At 33.4% G+C, this 11606-nt stretch overlaps 1 protein-coding gene across 1 annotated transcript; it reads left to right on the top strand.

The window, feature by feature from the left end:
- Positions 1-1387: 1387 nt before the first annotated feature.
- On the top strand, positions 1388-2668 carry LOC131595123 (uncharacterized). Its single transcript, XM_058867401.1, has 3 exons — positions 1388-1420; positions 1610-2124; positions 2221-2668. The coding sequence occupies exons 1-3, from the start codon at positions 1388-1390 to the stop codon at positions 2666-2668; spliced, it is 996 nt and encodes a 331-aa protein (XP_058723384.1).
- The last annotated feature ends 8938 nt before the right edge of the window (positions 2669-11606 follow it).

The following is an 11606-nucleotide window of genomic DNA, read 5'->3' as shown; positions in this document are numbered from 1 at the left end:
ATTAAATGCTCTCACTTGATATGCTCCCTATATATATATATATATATATATATATATATATATATATATATATATATATATATATATATATATATATATATATATATATATATATATATATATATATATATATATATATATATATATATATATACACACACATACATACTGGAGTAATGGCTTAGTGTATTTAATTAGAAATGGATAAATTAGTATGATATATTACAGTTTAGCAGAAACAGGAAATAGTTGATAGCAATTTACTAATAGATACTGGTATATGTAGTAACAGAGTTGAATTTTGTTGACAGCATAATTTTGAATGCAGGAAAATTATTTATATCAGAATAATAAAATTTGTAGAGGCTAGTTAATAATTGGCAGTGATAGCAGTGAATGGAAATAGTACTGAATCAGCCGAATTAGTAAATTAAGCGAGAAATTAAATAATCGGAATTAGATTAAATTCGTCGGAGTGATTCGAATATATAATTAGATAACGTCGGTTGGTTGTGTAGTTGGATATTATACCGATTGTGTGAATTGCGGGTATTGTTGAAGTAAGTTGGTTTTGTCCCGAATTTGGACAAGTTTTGGTTGTAGACTCAAATAGCCAAAGATGAAAATTGTTAAAGTTGCGGTTAAGTTGTTGTTTTCGTTGTTGTTCTAATTGTGTTATGATATTTTTGATTGAATGTCGTTCATGTGGTCGCATAACATTGCATTGATTAAGTTGGCCTTGATGGCATTAATTAAGTTGGCCTTGATGGCACCCTGATAAAGTTGTTAAAATGCCTCGATAACATAGCATATGATTAAGTTGGGAGTTGTACTCCGATGGATCCACATGCATTGAATAGTCGAGTTTCATGTTGAGTTGCATTCTTTTGGCGTTGTAGTTATTTGTTATGTTGCTTGGTTGATGGTTGTATTGTGGCTGTATTTGAATGTGGTGAATATTGTATGATTCTATGTCTAATATATCAATTATCATATTTTTGCTTATACTTTTCGATATCTCACCCTTTCTCTTTTTTTCGTCATTGCCTTTATATTGGTAACGTGCAAGTAACGAGGAGTAAAGATTTAGTAGCTTTTTGGTGTCGTCATTCTGATATGTAGCACTCGGGGGGAAACGAACTCTTGTTTTGAATTATGTTGTTATTTTCTTTAAAGTTGAACTTATGTTGTTATCTTGAGAAGTTGTTTTGATTTAAGTTGTCTATTTTAAAAAGATGCTATGATGTTCGGAGTTTATGTTGATACTTGAAATTACGTTGAATAATCTGCTGCGAGTATTTTAATTAAAAATTTATTTGAGTGTGAGGCTATACAGGTTGTGATTTATAATATGATTGAATGTGTGATATGTATCATTATTGCAAATATGCAAATGACAGGTTTTGTGTTAAGTGGAATTGTAATATCCCAAAGTTGCTGAAAATTTGAAATTTACTCTGATTTTATTATATAAACATTGGGTAGAATTTAAGGGTGTTTCATTAGTGGTATCAGAGCAGGTCGATCCGTCCGACCAGTTGTCGAGTCGTAGTTAGTTAACAATCGAATATTGTTAATTACTTTTATCTAACTGTTGTTTATGTTGTAGTGCTTAGTTGAGATGGCTGGTAGAAACGATGCTGCGATTGCTGCTGCTTTGGAGGCTATGGCTCAGGTATTGGCAAATCAGCCAAATGCTGATGAGAATGCGGGATCTCGCAGTTTGGCGACCTTCCAGAGGGAGAATATGCCGGTCTTCAAAGGAAAGCATGACCCTGATGGCGCATTGGAGTGGTTGAAGGAGATTGAGAGGATCTTCTGTGTGATGGACTGCACTCAGGCACAGAAGATTCGGTATGGAACTCATATGATGGCAGTCGAAGTTGATGACTGGTGGCTAGAGACTCACCAGAGATTGGAAGTTGCTGGTGAAGAGATCACTTGGGTTATGTTCCGTAGAGAGTTTATGAGGAAGTATTATCCTGAAGATGTTCGGGGTAAGAAGGAGATTGAGTTTCTTAAGCTAAAACAGGAGAATATGTCAGTGACAGAGTATGCTGCAAAGTTCATTGAGTTGGCTAAGTTTTACCCGTATTATGATGGAGCAGGTGCTGAGTTTTCAAAGTGAATCAAGTTTGAGAACGAATTTCGCTCTGAGATCAAGAAAGTTGTTGGGTATCATAACATTTGTATCTTTCCTAATTTGGTTGATAGTTGAAGGATTTATGAAAAAGATCATAATGCACATTACAAAATTGTCAAGGATAAGAGAGGCAAGCAGAACCGTGGCACACCTTATGATGCTCCAGTTGGAAAGAGTAAAGAAGATGTGGTTGATGGAAAGAGAACTAGTGGGGGAGAATCTCCTGCTATCCTCGTTTGTTTCAATTGCGGGAAACCTGGTCATAAGAGTAATGCGTGCAACCTTGAAATGAAGAAATGTTTTCGGTGTGGTAAGATGGGACATGCTATCTCGGATTGTAAGCATAAGGAAATGGTTTGTTTTAACTGCGGTGAAGAAGGACACATTGGGGGTCAGTGTCTAAAACCGAAGAAGACGCAATCTGGTGGAAACGTGTTCGCGTTGGTGGTAAGTCAGATTGATTGTGAGGACGAGCGCGTTGGAGGTAATGTTTCGTTAGTATACTCCTTTAATAGCTACATTTGATTATGTGTTATCAGTTGCTTGGGTTTTTGTTATTAGTAAAAATGTTTTCGTGTGTAAGGAATTCGTATGATTGAGTTGTTGAGGGGTGGTGACCAAAGAATAGCAAAAATGAGAATTTGGAATCGTAGAAGTAAAGTGTGGAAGCAAAGTTAAGTATAATGATGTCGTATAGATTTTCGAGGAAGAAAATATTCTAATTGGGGGAGAGTTGTAATGCCCAAAAATTCGATTATTCGCTTTATTTAGACGTTTGGAGTGTTTAATGAAATTTTTGCATTTTGGGACGATTTAGTCGGTATTAGTTCGGGATAGTGGATCGATAACTAATTGAGTTTTTTAATATTTTTAGTATTAGAATTATTATTAGAGTGTCGTGTTTTATTTTCGGAATTTTCGAAGCAAATAAAATTAGACCGTAAAATAAGAGTTAGCGAGTAAAATTGAGAGTTTTAATTAAATAAGTGAGTTGAGATTATGTGTGGTATTAGCAATTAAGGGGTATTAGTTAGTAAAATCCAAACATGAGTTTTAGAGAGCCCAATCATTCTATTAGGTTTTGTTAGTGTAGTGGTAGTTATCAAACCAAAACAAAGAGGAACAGAAATAGTCACGTAGCATAAGCAAGAGGAAAAATAAGAAATAAGGGTTTGTTGTTAGCAGTCTGGATTTTGAAGGTAGCAGTCTTATAAGTTGCAGTTACCGATCTATTTTAGAGCTCCGTTCAATCCAAAGGTAAGGGGTGGGGTTCGACTAATATAATCGATTGTATGATCGTTGTTATGTGGGATTTAGGGTTGTATGATTTTACTACTAAATTATGTTCATGTGTTGAATTGTGGTTTCTATTATTTTATTGTATATCGGTTGATCTAGATTTATAACTAAGTTGTTCTGTGGTTGATAATTGTTGGCATATGTTGTGTTGAATTGAGTCTGGAATATATATATTGGTGAATCAATGAAATTGTATTGCAAAAATTTATAAGAGTATACGTAATGGCAGAACTGGAGAGGAATTGGAAGTGGAACGGGGCCTCTAGGTTATCAATTAGTCTATTATATATATATATATATATATATATATATATATATATATATATATATATATATATATATATATATATATATATATATATTGGAGTAATGGCTTAGTGTAATTAATTAGAAATGAATAAATTAGTATGATATATTACAGTTTAGCAGAAATAGGAAATAGTTGATAACAAATTTATTAATAGATACTGGTATATGTAGTAACATAGTTGAATTTTGTTGACAGCATAATTTTGAATGTAGGGAAATTATTTATAACAGAATAATAAAATTTGTAGAGGCTAGTTAATAATTGGCAGTGATAGTAGTGAATGGAAAAAGTACTGAATCAGTCGAATTAGTAAATTAAACGAGAAATTAAATAACCAGAATTATATGAAATTTGTAGGGGTGATTCGAATATATAATTAGATAACGTATGTTGGTTGTGTTGTTGAATATCATATCGATTGAGTGAATTGCAGGTATTGTTGAAGTAAGTTGGTTTTGTCCCGAATTTGGACAAGTTTTGGTTGTAGGCTCAAATAGCCAAAGTTGAAAATTGGTTAAGTTGTTGTTTTCGTTGTTGATCTGAATGCGTTGTGATATTGTTGATTGAATGTCGTTCATGTGGTCGCATAACATTGCATTGATTAAGTTGGTCTTGATGGCATTGATTAAGTTGGCCTTGATGGCACCTTGATAAAGTTGTTACAATGCCTCGATAACCTGGCATATGATTAAGTTAGGAGTTGTACTCTGATGGATCCACATGCATTGCATAGTCGAGTTTCATGTTGAGTTGCATTCTTTTGGCGTCATAGTTATTTGTTTTGTTGATTGGTTGATGGTTGTATTGTGGCTGTATTTGAATGTGGTGAATATTGTATGATTTTATGTCTAATATATCAATTATCATACTTTTGCTTATACTTTTCGATATCTCATCATTTCTCAGTTTTTCACCATTGCCTTTATATTGGTAACGTGCAAGTAACGAGGAGTAAAGATTTAGTAGCTTTTGGGTTTTGGGTGTCGTCGCTATGATACGTAGCACTCGGGGGAAAACAAACGCTTATTTTGTATTACGCTGTTATTTCCTTTAAAGTTGAACTCAAGTTGTTATCTTGAGAAGTTGTTATGATTTAAGTTGTCTTTTTTAAAAAGATGCTATGATGTTCGGAGTTCATTTCAGATATATTTTTGGTGTGTCCTTTACTTAAAATTTTCAGCTTATTTATTTAAAGGATAAAGTTTTAGTATTTACCACTTAAAAACCATGGAAAATGACTTGTTGTTCATTTGAGATATATTTTTGGTCCCTAATATAAAAATTGTCGCTAAAATATCGCTAATTCACTCGTAAAGGAATAAATTGTCGCTAAAATCGCTGCTAATTTTGTCATTAAGTTGTTAAAATAATTGCAAAGTTGCACGAGAGACCAAAATATGAAGGAAATGTTTTGTAGGATTAAAAATAAAATTTGAAATGTTTAGGAGGACCACAAATATATTTAACTCTTTTAAATAAGAGGAAAATCATACAATAGAATAAAGCAAGATGAGTTTTTGGCAAATTTGCCTAATGTCATCTTTTTAGAGGTCTTTCTATTTTAAAACATGCTATTAATAGTAATCTTACTATATTTAACTTTAATTACTTTATTCTTATTTACTTTATTATTTTATTAATTCTTTAAATGCTCTCTTTCATTAATTCTTCTCATTTGAGTCTCACGTTTGAATACTTACAACAACAAATGCTTCAATGGTCCAGCCGAAATTCCACCAATGCATGTCTTCCCTAATTAATGCTTTCTACCTTCCCAATTCCAACCTTTTAGATTATGGCCAAATTCAAATGATTCCACTATAACCTAATTTTTATGTCATTACCCATGCTGCTCTTTCATCAGATCTTCCATGCTATAAAGATGTGCAAATTAGAACAACTCTTACTCCACACTTTGCAGTTTTATTTTTTCAATCAATCTTGTTGTATGGCCGCCTTCCTTATTTCTTATTATTTTGTATATGATTGATTACAAACTGAACTCATGCTTTATGTTTTGATTTCAATTTTTTAGGTAACTTTCTGATTGCAAGAAGCATTTTGCAGCCCAAGTTCTTCTTTTTCTCATTAATTCTCTTGAGGTAGCCTTGCAAACTTAGTTCTTGATTATGCTAGAGATCCATAGCAATTTTCTGTTATTTTAGAGTAATGAATAGAAGAGGAAAGCTTCGAAGCTTCTTGGTCTTGAGAATGTTCATTCACTATTTGATGAATTGGTGAATTGGTCTTCACGGCTGTAACTCGATGGGAGAACTGACTTTTAAAATGTCACGGTTAAGCAAGAGTCGCCACCGACTTTTATTTTGTCTAATTTCAAGAAAGGTAAAAAGAACAGAAAAAGACCCTTTTTTAGAAGAAACGGGCTCGGGGGGTAAGTTATGAAAAGGGAAGGTGTAAGCACCCTTTTCATCCACAGTTCTCTGTGGGCTTTTAGTTTGCGTAGCTCATGTTTGCTTATTGTTTGTTTGGAAAAGAGATTTTTGAATAGAAAAGGACTTTAGCTTAAAAGCGTAGCCTTTGTTTTTGAAAGAGGTGTGAAAAACAATTTCTTTGTTTTGAGCAAGCAAACTAGGAGCACTACCCTATACTTTGTCTTTTCTATGCTTTTTAAATTTCCTAGGACTAACCATACCATTTATGGGTAGGTAGTTCCTTTTTATTGGACGTGCGGGACAATCGAAGGGTCATCGAAGGTCGTTGAAGGCAACAAGTAGAGGTACCTTTAGCAAATTCGAAGGGACAATCATCTTTTGTTAGGCAACCATTCGAGGGACAAGATCATGTTTTCGTAGGCAACATCGAGGGTCATCGAGGGACTTATGATCTTTGTGATGATTTTTTAATCAAGGGTCTTTTGCTAATGGATACCTCTATATTCAAGGGACACGACCATATAATCGAAGGCAACCAAAAGGGGCGTACCCTAAGGGTGAGTGCGTGTAGCAATCACGTGTGTTGTTTCAGAATATTTTATCTTTTAGTTAGTGATCTACGATTGAGATTTATGTCTTTTCACACCCTAATTTACTATCACACGCAGATAAGTATTGCAGGAAAGTAAAGGCAGAAACGTAAAATCCTAACTATTACAGGGTTTCGGGGCAGTTACATAATTAGAGGTGCAGAAAGATAAAAATCCTAATTAAACTATTACACCATGTGAGCAAATACATAATATTAAAAATTGCGAGAAAATAAAGAGTAGAAATTAAAGTATAAACAAATTGTAAATGCCCATAGGAAATAGTCCAATTGCTCAAAGATGGTACCTCGCAGTCAAAAGAAGATGTTAGTACAGATATAAATTAAATGATGGATAAAATAATTAACAAATATTTACGTATTAAATCCTAAAAAAAATGGATAAAATAATTAACAAATATTAACATATTAAATTCTAAAAAAATGGAAGTTAAAATTAAATAACGTATTTTTTGGTGTTTTTAATATGAGAAATTAAATTAAAATATTTTTGTATTTTTTAATATGTGAAATAAAAGAAAATCTAATTAAGTAGTATTAACATTAATAAAACAAACAAAAGAAACTAAATAATCAATTATTGAAAACAAAATGGGCTTAAAATACTAGGAAAAAAAAGTATGGTGCTAATATAATAAGGAGTGCTGGGCTTTAAGTAATTGAGCCCAAAAATATAATAATAGACAAGAGTCAGGAGGTGTGTGCGCTGAGAATAGGGTTTAGCATGCAGAAAATCGGTTGGGCCCAACAAACAAACCAAACCCAAGCTGAATTTGAAAAAAAGAACCCTATGGTGGAGGGACCAAGTCCGCTTCCCTCACATCTCTCTCAGATTCTCTCACGGCCATTCATGTGTTTCACGTGTTCTATCATCTTCTCAACCAAATATTCAGACCTCTCTTTCTATTCTCACATAACCTCTGTTTCTCAATCATGAAACAACAATAACAACATTCTTCATCTCTCTCTGTGTTGTTCACTCTGTTTACTCACACAAGAACAAACACAATCAAACATAAAAACAACCCTCTATGTACAACTATCATTTAACAAGCATTTCAATGGGAATGAAGGAAATGTTACCATCGAAGAGTCGTTACCAATGGGAATGAAGGAAATGTATTTAACAACTATCATTTAAGATACATTTCAATGGGTTAAAAAATGATTAGTATAAAAATATAAAAATTATTGGCCAAAGGCCAAAAACCAAAGTTAGTATAAAAACATACATCGGATCTCATATGTTAATCATCGGCTAAAAGAAAAAAAATCTTTGAATATGAACATAAATCATAAATTTAGGCCTCAGGTATCATCATCGGTCAAAATAATGTTTAAAATGCGTAGAAAGTATTTGTGCAAAAAAAAAAAACTTTTTTAAAAAAAGTAGGAATGAAATTGTATGAACGGTTAGCAAAATGTTAGATAATTGTTGATGAAATTGAGAGAATGTGTGAGTGGAAAAGTAGGAGAATGAGAACTAGGTTAAAATAATCCTAAAAAGGAAAAGATCTAATCTAAAGGCCCATGGACCTTTCCTTGATGACCAAGATTAAGAACCTGGATGTACTTGTGTCCAGGTGCGTCCAGGTGCAAAAGAGATAAAAAAAAAAAGATAACTGTTGATGAAATTGAGAGAATGTGTGAGTGGAAAAGTAGGAGAATGAGAACTAGGTCAAAATAATCCTAAAAAGAAAAAGATCCAACCTAAAGGCCCATGGACCTTTCCTTGATGACCAAGATTAAAAACCTAGACGTACTTGTGTCCAGGTGCATCCAGGTGCAAAAGAGATCAAAAAAAAGTTTAAAAACATGTAAATGCACCAAGCGGGAATTAAACCCTATGACCTTTCGTTTGTAAACCTTACTTCCTAAGTAACTAAGCTATTTTATTTATTTGAAATAAAAAGCCAATTGAAAGTGTATGAAGCATCGGCCAGCATTTTCTATTTATTAAAATATAAGGAATTTAAGAGTAAACTACTATATTTTAAAATAGACCTTAAATCGAATATTTATAAAATTCAGGATGTCAATGTAAATGAATCCAAGATTTTATAAAAATCCAATTTTAAAATAATTTCAAAATTTTTTGTCACTAAAGAGTGTGGGCAAATTTTGGGGTACAACAACGGCATTCAACCCTTCAAACCTGATTTAGAGCCAAATCGCATAACACAGTGTAGCGGGGAAAATCTGATATCGAAGCCATGAAATTGACTCGAATCAATATTTCAGTGAAAGTCGCCACCGCGCTTTATTGTTTCCAAAGGAAAAGGGAAAAGAACGAAAAAACCCAAAGTTTGTTTTTAAAAACAAAAAGAAGAGATCTTAGGTACGGGTGTTGTTTATACAAGGGGAAGGTTTTAAGCACCACTCATATCTGTGGTACTCCACAGGAACCTTTTTGAAAATCTGTGTCGTGTGTGCTAAAAAAAAGAGTTTGTTTTATTTTTAAAATAAGCTCGGCAAGACGTTAAGCCTTGGGCCTACATACCTCCTCGGTGCAACGGAGAAGTCAGAGCTAATGTAGTTCCGCTTAAAGGGAAAAAATGTTTAAAAACGAATAAACACTTTATTGTCGTTAGAGAGAAATACTCAGCCATTGATCTTGAGCATGAGAACAAACAAGTTCTTTGCATCGCAAATGAAAGAAGGGCTCCAACTCGGATAAAATCGACGAGTATGCCACTAGCTCTCTCACGCGGAAAAGATCTCATTATATCAATCAATTTCAAAATCGTGGGGTATAACCACTCGTTTCGACAATTAACGGTGTCTAAACTTTTGAAGAAAAGCCACTAAGGGCGAAAGATATTTTAAAGAAAAAAAGTTTTGAAAAGATTGCAAACATAAGAATGTTTTGGAAAAAGGGAGAAGATTTTGAAAATTAAAGAAGGAGAGGAGATGAAGAGGTTATCCTATTGCGTAAAATAAAAGCTAAGGAAAGAAACGGTCTAACCGAAATAAGAAGCCAATACTTGACATTGTGAGTCAAGGTAGATTTCCTTTCCTTTGGAATATCAATACTAAACCAACACATTATCACTTGGGGATCCAGATGAATTTATTATCTTAGCACCATTTTGCATTAAGCACATTAAGATTCTGACGAAAATCGGGCAGAGTAACGGCTGTTTTCGGGTAAAATCCTTATCTCAATGCCTTGGAATTAACCATCAAGGGCTTTCAAGGAAATACCTGCACATACAAAAAGACAACAATCCAATGCCAGACAGACAGAATAACAGCAGAGTAATAACAGAATAAGAGTCCAGAGGCACTAGGTCCATAAGTCCGAATCTCCAAAATGCTAGGGATAGTAACCAATAGTCCAAAGAGAGCCTTAAACGTTTTTTAGGTTTTTGTTGTTTATTAGTGTTTTAGCATAAAAGTAAAGTATGGTCCAAGTGGACAAAAGGAAAATAGCGGAAGCATAAACATATGTCCAAGTGGACAAAGAGAAAATAGCGGAATTATAAACGTCCAAATGGACAAAGAGAAAATGGCGGAATGTAAATATGATGAAATGATAAAATAAAGCGATAAAGCGAGAAATATAAAGAGCGGTATAATAAATGGCGGAAATTAAAGTTAGTTGTTAGATGTTAAAGATAACCATCTTGAAACTTGTCAAGTATGTTATCAAAGTTAGTAATGAAGATCGATGGTGAGTGAAGGATGTACTCGGATTTAAGGTCAACGGAAACTTATCAGAAGCTTGATAAAATCATAGCGACTACACGATAAATTTCCATAAGTCATAAATCAACCGCATACAATTCTCGTCCATATTTGATCTTTTATCGAGTCGGGACAAATGTAGGAGAACTCTCCATGTATCAAGATCATCAATCAAAAGAAATAAGAAGGAGAAGAAGAAATGATCTAGCCTTTATCAAGAATCCATAGAATTCTCAAGATATTAAGACTTTCATCGATCAAAAGAAAGTAAGATGAAGAGATAAGAATGAAAACAAATTGATCTAGTCTTCATCAAGAATCCATAGAATTCTCAAGATATTAAGACTTTCATCGATCAAAAGAAAAATAAGATGAAAATAAGAATGAAAACACAAAAGATAATCAACTCACACTATCATTAATATCATTCATCCATTTTGGTGGATTAGGTCATTTCAAACCTATCAACACCCTAGATCCAATGATATTAATGAAGTGTAGGAAGAAGGAAGCCAAAACAAGCACAAAAAAGGCAAAAAACCACATTCTGCCAGCTGGAAATCGATTTCATGCAGGGGGAAATCGATTTCCATAGTGCAGTTTTCAAAAAAAACAAGTTACGTTCAGCAGGAAATCGATTTCAGCCTTAAGGAAATCGATTTCCTCAGTGTAAATTTCAGCAAAAACAACATTTAAAGGCATGAAACTTGACTTGAACAAATATACAAACACCTTATGATCACACATCAATTAGAGCACGAATTTTCCATCAAATCACCAACAAATAGCACCAATATAGCATCAAAGATGCATTGAACACAAACAACAAAGAATCACATTGTGATATACAAAAAGGATGAAGAAAATTACCAAATCTTGAACAAAACTTAGATCTACTTCAAGAATCACCAACACAAATCTTGATCTCTTAACAATTGAAGAAAAAAGAGTGAAATAGATGGTGGTTTAGCTCAAAGTTTGTGAGGTTCAAGATGTGACTCACAAACTTTATGAAAGAACAAAGAGCTTTGGTGAATTTGGTAGGGATGAGGAGAGAAATTGCAAGGGGTTTTTTGGCTCTCAAAGCTTGAGAAATGAATTTGCAAGAACTTTTTTGGCTATCCAAGCTTGAGAAATGAGAGAGTAGTGGGCTCTATTTATAGG

This window comes from Vicia villosa, linkage group LG1 (genome assembly GCF_029867415.1).
Source record: "Vicia villosa cultivar HV-30 ecotype Madison, WI linkage group LG1, Vvil1.0, whole genome shotgun sequence".
Lineage (NCBI taxonomy): Eukaryota > Viridiplantae > Streptophyta > Magnoliopsida > Fabales > Fabaceae > Vicia > Vicia villosa.
Note: the sequence above shows the minus strand (reverse complement) of the source record. Positions and strands in the feature narration are given on the sequence as shown.